Source organism: Triturus cristatus, chromosome 2_2 (assembly GCF_964204655.1).
Source record: "Triturus cristatus chromosome 2_2, aTriCri1.1, whole genome shotgun sequence".
Taxonomy (NCBI): Eukaryota; Metazoa; Chordata; class Amphibia; order Caudata; family Salamandridae; genus Triturus; species Triturus cristatus.
Genome location: NC_140582.1, coordinates 6,813,122 through 6,827,918, shown reverse-complemented (window position 1 = coordinate 6,827,918; position 14,797 = coordinate 6,813,122). Strand labels below are relative to the sequence as shown.

Sequence of the window (14,797 nt, the reverse complement as noted above, 5' to 3'; positions counted from 1 at the left end):
AGCCTCACAGTGGTGCATACTTTTTGCGTGCGCGCCCTCTAACGCCCCCCTCGCATCTGCAATTTGATTTGAAATGGACTATTTCTACCATCTGAAAGTCATATTTTTATTACTGTATTGTGGATTTTTGTCATTTGGTCTTGTTTTGGTTTAGATAAAGATTACTTATTTTTCTAAACTGGTGTGGTGTCCATTTGTAGTGTTTTCCCTGTATCACTGTAGGTGTTAACAAATGCTTTACACACTGCCTCTGAGACAAGCCTGTCTGCTCGTGCCGAGCTACCAAGGGAATGAGCAGGATTTTTTTTTTTAGAAGTGTATCCCCCTTACCCTGACTATAAGCAAGGGTCCCTATTTGAACAAAGGTACCTACCTCTTCCAACTAGAGGCCCCCATTTCTTTTTTGAATTTAGTAAGCTTTATTAAATATAATATACAATGTAGAAAATCAGTACAGAAAGAAAATTGTAAAAAAAGTTGCAAGAAAATTGTATACAGTTTAACTCTAAAGAAAAAAGGGAAATAGAGCTATACCAAGTACAGAAAGCTTTAAGAATTTTACATTTTTAAGAAGTAAAGGGAAAGAGAAAAGAGAAGAAAGAGAGAGAAGAAAGAAAAGGAGCAACATAACACATACAATTCAATATGAAAAGGTTATAAAGATCATATAGGTAAGAAAAATTGAAATGGTATAAAAAACTGGGAACAAATAGAAAGGGCAAAAACCTCAAATAACATGCCTTGAGAGAAAATCAGTCAACGGTAACCATAACAAATCTTTTTTGATTAATAGAGGTACAGAGGTGGCATAAGCACAATCAAGTCTATGGTGGTGGCATAACAAATTCCACCAGGCATTATGTGACATTTTTGAAGTGTCCTTCCAATTGGTTGTGATGATCTGAAAAGAAATAGCTATAAACCTATCTATAAATTTACGTACATTACATGAGACATTCCAAAGAGGTGAAGAGCCACCCCAAAAAATATGAACAATATCAAAAGGGAAATTTGTGTTAAAAATATCATTTAGCTTAGACCAAATATGAGACCAAAGGGACTTAACCAAGGGACTGTGAAAAAACATGTGAAGGAAGTCACTATTAACATGAGAGCATGACCAACATGTCTTGGAGTCAAGCAACCTAAATTTATGAAGATGGGAAGCCGTAAAAAACATTCTATTATAAGAAAAAGATATAAAGTCTGCGTAGTGCTTGCAGAGCGAGAGGCTGTGTGTATTTTTGACCAGATAGAGTCCCAGATTTGATGGGGAAAAAACCTGAGCCAAATCTTCTTCCCATATGAGTTCTATTTTTGATTTAGTCCTGACAATTTGCGAAAGGGAGAGAGTTTTATATATGGCAGAGGCTTTGAGAGGAATAGAAAAATCTGGTGAAGGAGAGAGTCAAAGCAGTAATGGGCTGAGGGATATTTTGAGAAAGTACTGAAGCTAAGGCAATTTTTAACAAGGGATATTGGGAGGAAAATGAAAAGACTCACTAATGTCTGAAAAATCTCTCAGTGAATTATCCATGAGAAGGTGTTCATAAACGATGATACCTTTATCGATCCATTCTTTCCAAAATAATGCACTGTTATTGATTTTTAAGAATTTATTATACTAGATCGGGGTCTGGGAAGGAGAATCAATATGCAACGTAAAACAACGAGACAGCGAGAGAGCAAGCGCTTTGGAGTGTTTAAATATGGGGGTAATGAAACATTTTGGTGGTTGAGTTAGACGAGACGCTGTAAGAAATGAAAAGGGTTAGATTTGTGCTAGTTCAAGTGAACTCCAAGCAGTTAAGGAATGGCAATGACGGTCTGAAAGAAAAGGCCAAATCTGTTTTAACGTAAAAGCAGAGTCATAGCGGTTAAGATTAGGAACATTAATTCCTCCAAAGTCTTTGGGTTGTTGAAGGCGGGACAAAGAAATCCTAGCTTTAAGATTGTGCCATAAATTTTTTATAAGAATTCGGTTGATAGTTCGGAAAAAAATTAGCGGAAGAGAGATGGGGAGCATAGAAAGATAGAAATTGACAATGGGAAGGAGCATCATTTTAATAGATGAAAGTCTTCCCCACCAGGATAAAAAAAGAGGGGACCAGCCATCAATGAGAGTAGATATCTTTTTTAGGATGTCTGCATGATTGATGTTAATAGTTTCTCTAATGGTATTCGCATATAGGACGCATAGACATTTGATGTTCCGAGGATTCCATTCAAAGCCAGAACCTTGAAACATATGAGAAAGGCAAAATTTGTTTAAGGGTAAAACCTCAGATTTATCAATGTTTAACTTATATCCAGAGACTGAAGAGTATTCAGTTAATAAGGAAAACAGAGCAGGTAAGGAAGTAGACGGGTTAGAAATGTAAAGAAGAATATAATCGGCGTAAGCAGTATATTTAATATCAATATTCTGAAATGTGAAACCAGTGTAAGACGATGAATGCCTAATTTTTTCCAGGAAAGGTTCCAAAGCAAGAATGAAAAGGAGAGGGGAGAGGGGGCATCCTTGTCTGGTACCTCTATGGAGAGAAAAGTAATTAGATTGGGAGCCATTGACCCAAATAGAAGTGGAGGGGGCAGAATATAACAGTTGAATATGCTGAATAATATGGGGACTAAAACCGTGCCAACGCAATGCACCGAACATGAAGTTCCAGCATACCCTATCAAATGCTTTCTCAGCATCAAGTGTTATAGCTGCAATTGGGGAGTCCATCTTGAAAGCAAGATGAATAATGTTAAGAAAAGCTCTTGAATTATCGGTAATGGATCTTCCCTTAACAAACCCCGATTGATAAATATTAATGAGATCAGGAATAACTTTATTGATACGAATGGCTAAAATTTTAGCATAGATTTTACAATCCGTGTTAATTAAGGAGATAGACCTATAATTTTTGCACATTGAAGGGTCTTTGTCTTTTTTAGGAATCAAGCATAACATTGCCTGAGAGAAAGATCCAGCAGATTTACCTGTGGTAAGAAAGTAATTGATCAAGGAGAGTAAATGGGGTACTAAGGTAGCTTTAAATTGGAGATAAAAGCGCACAGTAAAGTCGACCAGGCCAGGGGTTTTGCCTTTGGGCAATAAGGTGATGGCATTGATTATTTCTTTGTCTGATATAGGAGCGTCTAGGGATAGGAGATCTATAGAGTTTACGGAAGATTTAGGAATGGATTGAAAGAAGGAGTCAATTTGCATGGTAGTCAGATAAGATTCCGGAGTGTATAGAGAAGTATAGTATTGAACAAAAAAATCAAGAATCTTATCATTAGCGGAATGACAAACTCCCTGAGTGTCCTTAATAGCAACAATATTAGATTTTTGCTTCTTAATTTTGAGATAATTTGCAAGAGATTTACCCGCCTTGTTCCATCCACCATACATCTTAGCATTGAATTTGAGAAGATTGTTACTAGCGGATTTCCATGAGTGTTTATTATAGTGCATTTTTGCTCTAATGAGAGAAGATAATGTATCAGAGTTTGTAGTAAAATATTGATGTTCAAGGTCTTTAATCTGTTTAAGGATAAGGGAGGACTGCAAGAAAGCTTTCTTTTTCTTCTGGGATACAAAAGCAATAATAAATCCACTCGCGGCAGATTGAAGGCATCCCAAACAAAATGAAAACGGGGAGTGGAATGAAGATTGTTAAGGAAAAATTCATCCATGAAAGATGTAAATTGATCAACAAATTGGGGGTCTAAGAGGAGAGAATTATTAAAGCGCCAACGACGAGAAGTGGGAGAAGGTGAAAGGTAATCCAGGTCTAAAATGACGGGGGCATGGTCTAAGATGAGGACAGAGCCAATTTCCGAATTAGTCATGAATTGCAAGGCATGTTGTGTAAGGAACATGTAGTCGATTCGAGAATGTGATTTGTGAACAGGGGAAAAGGAGAATTCTAAGGTATCAGGATGGGAGATTCTCCATGTGTCTATGAGACCTCTAGAGGAGATGGCTCTAAAAAAGGACTTTTGCATTTTATTGGGAACGTATCTGGTTTGTGACTTCCGATCCAGAAAGGGATCCATGAGTTGGTTGCAGTCACCACCTACAATTAAACTATCAGCTGCATGTGTAGAAAGGAGAGTAGAAAAATCATTCCAAAAAGATAAATCAATGCACCGAGGAACAAATATCAATTCTACAACATCAGACGAAGAAGGAAGAATGAAATACTCCAAAAGAGAACAAAAAAAATAATATACAAAGGAGACCAGGAGAAAGGGAGCTTACCAGAGACATGGGAACATATCAACTGGATACATCAGACAGACAGACAGACAGACAGACAGACAGACAGACAGACAGACAGACAATATATGCAGGGATCTTCAATCAAAGCACAAGAAATACCTAAAAGCAAATATAAGGAAAAATTAATAATGACAAACACTAAATGCAAAACCTAAGGAAAGAAATCAAGGACATTAGTAAAACAATCAATGTTTGCCAAGTTCCATGTGTTCCTCTCGATGTGCATGAATAAACTTCTGGAGATCAGCTGGGTCCTCAAATGAAAATGTTCTATCCTTGTAGGTCACTTTAAAGAAACATGGGTGAATAAGACCATAGCGGGCGTTCATGGATTTTAAGGCTGGTCTAAGATCCAGAAATTCTTTGCGCCTACTAGCCCTAGTCTATGAGCTCTTTGAATATTAAAGTCTACTGGTTTTGAGAGACCAACAATCTGCAGAACCTGAGTTTTCAAGAAGGTGATCATATCGGAACCTTCCGGAATACCATAAATGCGAAGATTATTGCGCCGATTGCGATTTTCAAAATCTTCAGCAGTTTTTTTGAGATGGTGGACTTCTGTGGTAAGGTTCTCAACCTTGGCAATGATATCCTGTGCATCGCTCACCTTTTGCACAACATCAGATAGCCTTATGTCAAGGCCGGACCATTTTTCCTCGATTTCTTTGGAGGGTGGTGGTAATGTCCGACATGAAGGGACGGAAAAGACTCAATTCATCCATGATGTCCTCCAGTGTGATGGGAAGAGGGACTTTCTTAAGGCGTTTGCTATTGCTAGCTGTATAATCCTTCTGCCCTCCAGAAGAATCCCTAACAGATCCATGCGATTTATTAGAGGGCGCAGGATCCATTTTGAAGAGTTAAGCAAGAAATTGGACCAGGTGAAAAAAATAAAATAAATAAAAAAATAAAAAAATCAGGACTAAGTGTTAATGAAGCAAAAGCGAAAAAAAAATAATAGCTGTCAGAAGAATGACTAGTACAGCGGGAGTCGCAGCCGTCACAGCGAGGAGACAGAGACCAAAATCCAACTAAAAAGCACAGAATCAACTTGGCAGGCGTCGCAGAGCTGCGTCATAATAATACGTAATACGCCTGAAAGAAGAGCTTCTGTTTGTCCCCTCTTCGATCTAAAAAGGCCCAACGTGTTGTTGATAAAATGGACTGCAAAACCAGTATAAACAGGATGAGGAAGGCATTATAAACATAGTAACCACAGTGTTAATGTAGAAGGGACAGCACAGCACTTTTTAAAACTGAGCATAGTTGGTTACGCAACTACAGGTGCCAATACAAAGACATCAGCAGTGACATTAGGTTTAGTGAAGAGTTAATTGCGCTGGTACACTTGCAGTGAAAGCAGAGGCAAAAATACTTCAGTTTATATAAGCACACAGTCACTGGCAGCCTCGGTAATCAGGCACTTGAGGAGAATAATTGAGAAGACTAGAGCGCATAAGTGGGGACAAACACTATGCAGAAAGAAAGAAAATTATGCAGAATTACTTGAATTGCCAAGGCCACATGCCATGAGACTCGTGAGGAGGGTCGTGGTGAGAAGTTGCGCCGCTCCGTGTGCGCACAAAATGGCAGCCGCGAAATCAGGAACTTGAATAAAGTCGCTTTTGAAGTGAAACGTGAGTTACAGCATGACTATAGAATTCGGAAACGCGCCTCCGTTATCTAGGCGATCTCCGATAAAAGCAACGCTGCTCCCTCGCGAGTCCTCATCCATAGTAACGTCGTTTCCTGCAGAAGGTTGCCTCGGTGCAGCGGAGCCTCCTCAGGGTGCGGCCATCTTGCCGCCGCACGCCTCCGAGACCCCCCTTTCTAACACCACCCAGCATGCCTCTGCCTCTTTCTTACTTAGCCATGCCAATAGCTTGCCTTCCTTATCGCCAGTATAATAGAGACAGTGCTGTGTGGCCCGCTGACTCAGCCTCGCCTCTCCCAGGGCCAACTCCTGATACTCCACTCGGAGTACCTCAGTCTGCTGGAGAACCTGCGGAGCAGGCTGGCTGTGGTGCATGGTTTCCAGGGTTCACCTGGCACTCAAGGTCCACAATCATTTCTATCTAGTTGTAGGAAGCTAGCTCTGTATATACTATACCAAAGTGAGTTATAGTGTGCACAGAGTCCAGTGGAACCCTAAAGTTAGGCAGTGGTAAAAGTAGAGAGCACCTTACTCTCTATTTGTGGTAGCGTAAGCGGACAGTAAGGCTTTATCAGAGGGTAGTGTTAAGCATTTGTTGTACGCACTGTCAGCAAATGATTCACACACTCAAAGACTGAACTCAGACCAATTTTGCTTGTATAAAGATATTCTTTTACTTATTTTATCTCCTAGAACCAAGCAAGCCTGGCGCAGGTAAGTGATTCATACTTTGCAGTATTAATATAGTTTGAGTTGCAGTTGTATATATACTTTGGTTTGATTACAGTAGAATCACTGGTAATGCAATGCTTTGAAATATTGTACATCTACTTTGTATTGGCTTTTCAATAGGACGTCAAGTAGATTACTTTACAGATTACTTTTTTTACACAGTGTAGTATACTTGGATACTACACTGCAACATTTCCTGTAAAAAGGTAAGTAAAAGCGTCTTGGTTATTTGGTTACAGTTTGAGAGACTTTTATAGATTTTCCAACTCCACACTTTGACTGTTTTCTGTGAAAAAGTTTCAGTGTTACCCTATGGGAGGAAATCGTGTTATCGGTTAACAGGTAAGTACTTTGTTGTGGGAGTTTAGTTTCTGGGGTTTGACTCTGAGGTCCCCCAGGGTCAAGGATGCACTCGTTACACCCTCAGCAGCACTAGGGCGGCCAGGTGCAGAGTGCTTAGGCCTAATGTTATCCAATGGGGGATAGGGGGCCTCCGGTTGGTGGCCACTCGCTAGCAGGCCACAAGGTTGTGGGAGCAAAGCTCCTGGACTTAAGCTCAGTGCAAATGGGGGTTCAAGATAGCACCAAAGGTACACCCTCAGCGGCACTAGGGCAGCCAGATGCAGGTTGCTTGTTTGTCGTTGGGTGCCCGGTTACTTTCAATGGGGAGTCTCCGGTTTGCAAACACACTGCAAGCTCGGGACGAAGGTTTTCTGGGTGCGACCACCACTTGGAGAGGTATGTTGGGATGCTGGGTGTTGGCTAGACACCGTCCGTTGGGCCACCCAAGGCTGTGGGGCCTCTGGTGCAGGGTTGTCTTTTAGGGTTGAATCTTCTTACCAGCTCCTGGTTGCGGTTGGGGGGATCTTACGGATTGAGGCTACAGGTGTCTGCTTGAGGCAGGTCAGGGATCACTGGATCTCGGGTCTGGATTGACGGGGATACCTCCTCGTTATGTTGGGCCACTCGAGCGTGGGCTGTAGGCGTCCGGTGCAGACTCGCCGATTTCACCGGAGCTGGTGTCTGTTGGTGAACAAATCCGGTGTTCATGGGAGACAAAGTCTTTTCTTTGGAAGGCAGGGCAGGTCCTCTGGGTTCTTGAGGTTGCTGGCTGCAGGACACACCGAAGTTTTTCTTCTGCAGGTTCGAGGTAGGGACAGGCCGGTAGGGCTGGGACCAAGTCAGTGGGCGTCGTTCTCTCCTTAACTGCGGCACGGCTGTTCGGTCCTTCTTCTTTTCTTGTGGTTAAGTGCCTGAGGAGGCAAGGTTCCGGGATGCCCCTAAATACTAAATTTAGGGGTGTTACAGGTAAGTAAAGGTTGTGACCAACAGGTTCCTTCATTGGGGTGGGTACACCCCCTATTATGCCACCCGCCAGTGGGAGGGAGGCACATGCCTCGCTTTGGTAGGAAGGGTCCCCCCATCTGCAAGATGGCAGGGGCTGGGAGTTGTGCTTCACCTTGCAGTGGGGTTGGCAAAGGTGGGCAGACCTGTCTTTTTAACTTGGTTTTCCCACTGATTCTCCTGCCAAAAGTGGGGGTCAGAACTGGTGGGGGCCAGTTCCTGAAAGCCGCAACAGGCCTGGGGAAGTTCACAAAGGCAAGCCTTTGAAGCTTCCCCTTCGTGGACCCTGCCCATTCTGGGGGAGGAAGCTTGGCACCTTGTCCCAGGATGTGCATTGTTTCAGACCCGTAAGAGCAGCAGGCTCTCGACCCAGAGGTCCAGAAACCTGTGTGGTGGTGGCAGCTGGCGAGCAGCCACTCAGCCTGGGCACTAGTGGTAGGTCGTTTTTCAGAGGGCATCTCTAAGATCCCTCTGTGTGCATTTTTCATTAAATCCCACACTGGCATCATTGTGGGTTTAATGTGCTGAGAAGTTTGATACCAAACTTCTCAGTTTTCAGTAAAGCCATTATGGTACTGTGGAGTTCGTAATGACAAAATCCCAGCACCATATACTCTTAATGGCATAAAATGTCTAAGAATTGGCTTAGACACTGTATACCTGTGCACCCAGCTAGAGGGGTGACTGACCTATGCCAGGGCAGTGGGTTGTAGGCATTGTGAGAAGTTGGCCTGGTATATGCTGTCCACTAATTAAAGTGGGCACCTTGCACCATTCCAAACGACCCTTATGATGTTTGAGGTCAAAGATAATCTTTAAAAAGCTATCCTAGTGGTAGCTGTGGAGAGCACCCTTCAGGCTTAATCTTGAAGGAATGTAAAGCAGCTTGTTTTTACCAGAATATCACCTTTGGTATTAATCAAATGAAAGGAGAACCACACAGTAGTTATAAAACTATGTATTTATTTATAGAACACTCCCTAGTATCCTCTACACGAGGATACAAAGCACACAATACTTTAGCAAATAAACAGTTGTAAGTAGCACAACACACAGTGGGCTCCAGGGGGAGACCAAACTATATACTAAAATAGTGGTATAAGAATCACTACTGGAGTCGAGACCGTGTCTAGAACACGTAGAATCGCTGGGACCCCAAGGAACTGCCCAAGGTGAGTAGAAAGGGACCCCACGGAGGACGGGTGCAGTGTGTTAACACGACTACGGGCTCCGTACAATTTTATGGGGAAGTCGCAGTTACAATTTTAAAGTTTAAGGACCCTTCTCGGTGGACATCGTGGAAACCCTTTGGAACTAAAGAGGTTGGAGAGCAACCCTACCCGTGGATACCGGAGTACCTGAGTTACCTATCCCAGAGGAGCCGGTTCATAGGTCTGGAGTGGTGTCGTAAACCGCTGTCGTTTTCAATGCAGGGCTTCAAAGAAGAGCTGCTGCCGGAAAGGAAGTAAGTGTCAGTAGGAATCCAAGGGTGGATTTGTGATGGAAGGAACCTGAAAGCGGAGGGGACAGTGTCTGGGTCACTTCAGGGTGACCAAGAGCTTGGTAGACGAATGCCCCCTAATGTCTGGTGCATCAGGTGTGAAGAAGGGATGCTTGACTCTGCAGCCACGAGGTCCAGGGGATGTCTAGGACAACCAGGAGCCGGATGCGAGCTGTCCCACGAAGGATGTCGAGTGCTGAGGGGCCAGTGTCCGGCTGGAGCACCAACAAGCCTTGGTAACAGCAACCCACGCAGGAAGGTCAAGCAGGTTACAGTGTGGACCAGCAAGGTCCAGGGGACTTGCCAAGCAATGGGGAGTCAGGGCACGTCTGGAGAACCAGGAAAGCCCAATAGAAATCAACATGACCCTCAAGAGGACCCACAGGTCGAATGACCAGGAGTCGCGAGGGGACCTCGAGGAAGATCACAAAGTACCATCCCATGGATCACTCTGTGCGAGGAGGCCGGAGTTCTTTGGTGGAAATACTGCTCAGGCCTACACAGTCCTATGCACGGGCTCGGGAATCACCAACAAGCATATGCACTTGCAAAAGTATGCTGTGTACAGGGGTTCAGGTTATGCGGTCCCCACGAGGGATACTGGCCTCAAACTCGGTGAGAGGGCAGCTCGACCTCAAGGAACGTCGAAACCCACCTCCTGTGTTGCTAGGGCCTTTGGAGTCCTCAGGAGCTCAGGATCAGCAGACCGGTCAGTTGTGTTACGGTGCCTGCGTATGCAGGGGAGTGATTCCTTAACCCCAAGGGAGATTCTTCAGTTGTCCTTAGTGCTCCACAGGTCCTGCATGGAGCCTGTATAATGCAAGGGCACAGATGATGCCTTGGACAGAGAGGGAGACGAAGTTGGGACCAGTCGAAGTCCAGTGAAGTTGAAGGTCTGTGGTTTCTTGTTCCAGAACATTGTCCACGTCAAAGCCAAGGTTCTACAGCCAGGTGTAAGCCCTTATGTACCCACGAGAGAGGGTTGGACAGATTCAGGGGAGCCTCCTAGGGGAGGGTCAGGACAGGGGGGGGGGAAGGTTACTCCCATGTTCTTTGCCCAGTTTCGAGCAGGAGCCAACGTCTCCCAGAACTGGTTTGAGCTGGACTATGCAAAGGGACACCAAATGTGTCCCAGGTGCAGACTTTCAGGCACTTGGGAAGTGCACCCACCCAGCCCCATTACACTAAATTCTGTCTGAGAGGTGGTCACACCTCCCTGTGACAGGATGCCTATTGTGCTGCCTTCCTCTGCTCGAGCTTGGATCAGCAGCAGAAGGGCAGAAATGTGTCTCTGGTAGGCAGCATCCATTTTGTGCTGTCCGGGTCGAGAAGGCTGGCACCGGAAAGACCAGTGACCCCCACGAAGCTTGCTTCAGAAGGGTGGAATCATACCTCCAATACTGGTTACCAGTGTGGCGGTATGATTTTAAAGTGTTTGATACCAAACACAACATGTTTTGTTTCAGCCGTTATCGAAATAGAATAATGCACCTCTACGTCTTGCTGAGTCACAGACAGCCCCGCAGAATGGTCTCCGAAGGCTGCAGAGGGGCTCTGCTTATGCAGGGACACACTTGGGTAAAACCCAACACCCTGCCTTTGCCTTCAGGATTGTTAAAGCCTGCTGTAGGGGTGACTTATAAGTTTTAAGTGTAGTGACCTATAGATATAGTGACCCTATATCTAAAGTAAGTGGTGCAAGCACCCGCTTCAACAGGCTGCAATGGCAGACCCGTAGTTCCATTTTGCATGGGTGGCATAATACATTCTTCAGCCCATGGGAGGCCTCTGGGGCATCTGTGCCCTGGGTACATGTGTTCCATATACTAGGGACTTACAAGGGTACCCCAGTATCCAATCTGGAGTGTACCAAAGAACATGGCTTAACATTTTAAGGAGAAAGCAGATAGACTGGGGTCATATTTAGCAGGACCCCAGTCAGAGTAGTCAATACAGTGTAACATCAGGCAAAAAGTGGGGGTATCCATTGATCCAGCGGTAAACCAGCCTCCATACTCCAATACCATTTACTCATCTGGACCCATAAACGTACCCACACACACAGACCAGTTAAAACCGCTGGGGGTCAATTCTTCTTTATATATTTTCTTTCTAAGATTAGTTACCGTCATTCTAACTAATCTTTCACTGATCAAAAAGTTCTTTCCTCTGGTCAATGGACCATTAGTTGAACTAGTTGATGGTGAAATGACATGAATAAAACCTTCTTTTCTCTGCAATGAAATAACCACAGACTCGGGAAGATTTTAAATGTTTATCTAAATGAAATTCATGTGAGCCAAACTCAAAGTACAGTACAGTCTCCGTCTCTCAAGGAAGGAAGAATTAAATCAGCAAGAATTTTCAATGACGATACTCAGAAAAGAGAGGATAGAGAGAGCAGTACAATTACACATTCACAGAATTATATTTACCTAGAATGGTGCGAGGACCAACCCCCTAGCCAAGGAGTTGGGAAAGGTCCCCCGGGTAAAGTCAGTAGACAAAGACTTCAGAATTCAGGACAGGATAGGGTGACCTCTTCTAGATTTGAAGTCTGCAATACGATTCTTCTTCAGCATTCGCTCGTCACTCCGACAGCATCTCGAGCGCTGCAGCATTCCAGTCTCTCTGTTCTAACTAACTAACCCACCTCAATTATACCTTCCTGAAGTCATGTACCACCCATTAATGTTTCAATTTCACAAAACCTCTAATTCTAGTTGGACAGGCAAAGGGGATGATCATTACGCCATGCTAAATTTTCAATACGGTCTTTCAATTCATTGTTTAATGATCCCGCCTCTTAATTTTTATTCATAAAACTTTATTCCCACCCTGATTCACATCTTCATCAAATACAAAAGTATACACTTCATATATTCTCTTCCTTTTCACAGGACATTGTGCAGGTTCCCAAAGTATGTTTCTGTTCTCGTCCTTGGATGGCGTTCAAGAATTACATCGCAGTTTCTGGCTCACTTAAACTGCGCATGTGCAGAAGTCACATGCGATATAGACTTTGGTCCCCTACAAAGGCCCGAATACGAACTATTAAGAAAAGTCAAACAGTCTCCGCCAGACTCCAGTTGGTTCAGCTCTACTATTTACACGCTGCGTACCTCACTCCCCTCCGCTTGTACAGAGTGTACTTGCGTCCGGATGCGGCATGTGCGAGATGTAACCACGCCCCAGCTACTTCCTCCATATGGTCTGGTTGTGTCCCCGCTTGGGCCAGTTCTGGCGAGCCATTGAAGTGGAGCTGACAGAGGTATTGGGATGGGAGGTTCCTCACGATCCACGTCACTCCTTGCTGGAGATTACTGATGGGCTGGATGGGTCCAGGAATGACAAGTTGTTTTTAATACAGCTGTGATGGTGGCCAAGCGGGACATTGCGGCGGCCTGGATAAGCCCTGACCCACCCACCCTGGAAAGGTGGCGAAGAGGGGTGGACTCGTGCGCGACCCAAGAGAAAGCCCTTTATAAAGCTAAGGGGTGCGTTAAGAAATACCGCAGAGTGTGGGGAAAGTGGTTGGGGAATGTGGAGGGTCCTGCTTAACCTGGTCCTAACTTCTGTCTATGTGCTTTCACGGGGACAGTGAGTGGGGAATGCATTGAACGTGCGAATGAACTCCAAACTTGTGATTTCCGTATATTGGCTGAATTGTTCCAATGTTTTTAAAATCAATAAAATTTGCTTATCAAAAAAAAGTCAAGAAAATGTATATTCGCTTCAAATTAAAAGGATTTCACTGTATACAACCTATCTCTACTCTAATGCCATTTACTTATAAATGCTCTCCTCGCATTAGCAATTAGTAAATAGCTTTGTTTAGTTTAAGCAAAGCAGATGCTTAGCATGTGAGCTTTTAAGCAGCCATTTTAGATGCGTTTGCGCAGGTGCAGAAAATTCCCTCCAAGCGACAGCTCGTCATACTACATAGATGCAGTTGACGCATGTACAGTACAGTTTCCCGCATTAGCAGCCATTTTAGATTTTAGTCGAGTTACTCGTAAATAGAACACGTACGCAAGCTTCTCTTCTCTATAAATGAAATGTAGTGCATATTAATTACACAATACACAATTAGTACGAAATTATGAGTTGATAGGAGAGGATTGCTTTCAAGCAAGTCTCTTTTCTACGAGTCCTTGCTCCATCAGTCCCCTCTCTGATGGCATTTTTGAGCCATCACAAAACCAGATGCCAACTTTAGCACGTCTCAATTCCCCTTTCAGTCTTTTCGTTCCCTTCCTCATTTTAATCTTTTAAGTTTTTCATTTTCTTGTATAATTCACCCTTCATTTCTTCTAACTATATTTCTTCATAATTTCTTTTCTTTCCTTTTCCATTTATTTCATATCTTTTTCTATTTTTACAACATTGGAACCATATCAATATTGCTAAAAACTATTATTATTTCACCGACTATTGGTAGTATTATTTGACCTATAAAACGCTTTCCTATATTAGCAACCCATGTCCCTATTGAGGATTTTTTTTTGTTAATCTCTTCCATACACTATCAACTTCCAGTGGTTTCAATTATTTTCTAGTTTCGAAATATTTTTTATGTACCTCCAATTTCTAAACTTTTGTCCGTTATATGAGTGCAACAATGTTGCACTTTCAACATTTTACAGACTCCTCCCTCTTTTACTAATAATATATCAAGTGCATGTCGATTTTGTAAAACCACAGACCTAATTGCAACCATTATTAATCATTAAGAAACCTCCAGCAGGATCAGTCGATAGGCGATCAACTACTGTGGACAATTGACACATTTTACGTGAATTCAGAATGACTCCCACTGAAGGTATCAATGCACAAAATGTCACCTGCTATTTCTGAAAAACGAGCTCTTTTCCTACGTGTTAGTTCTTTAGTGTTTTCATTGCTTCCAGTGATTCTTTTAACGTGGTAAACTTTAAGGAATACTATTCCGAAATAGCAACTCCCGTACCACTGTGCAGGCAACTTAAAAAAAAGCTTTGTTCCCACACACGTAATAAACACCAGGAAAAACTGGATCTGTTCCCCCCCCTTTTGGTCCCAAACCTCCAAGAACCAAAAGATTATGTTCACACTCACTGGAACCAATAAATACATTGTTATAGTCAGTCTTTAATCTATGGAGGCAGGTCTTCCCTTTCTTTACAAAATCTAGGGACATCGCAGCATGAGTCTAGCCAGCTGTATAAATTCCCTCTTTCTCAGCCCATATTGGGATATGGGGTTTCTTTTCAGAAGCTTTTCTTTGGAAGTCCTGTCTCCTCTCTTCTAC

At 43.3% G+C, this 14,797-nt stretch overlaps 1 protein-coding gene across 6 annotated transcripts in view; it reads left to right on the top strand.

Annotated features, from left to right (window-relative positions):
• The window catches only part of ERCC3 (ERCC excision repair 3, TFIIH core complex helicase subunit), a 1,429,399-nt gene that overhangs the window by 73,551 nt on the left and 1,341,051 nt on the right, over positions 1 to 14,797 (top strand). The window contains exon 3 of one of the 6 annotated variants that reach the window (XM_085640926.1): positions 6,624 to 6,644. The exons of the other annotated variants lie outside the window; for them this stretch is intronic. Within the exon in view, the coding sequence (XP_085497052.1) occupies positions 6,624 to 6,644 (21 nt within the window). The remainder of the gene's footprint in view (positions 1 to 6,623; positions 6,645 to 14,797) is intronic. 6 annotated transcript variants of the gene reach the window in all.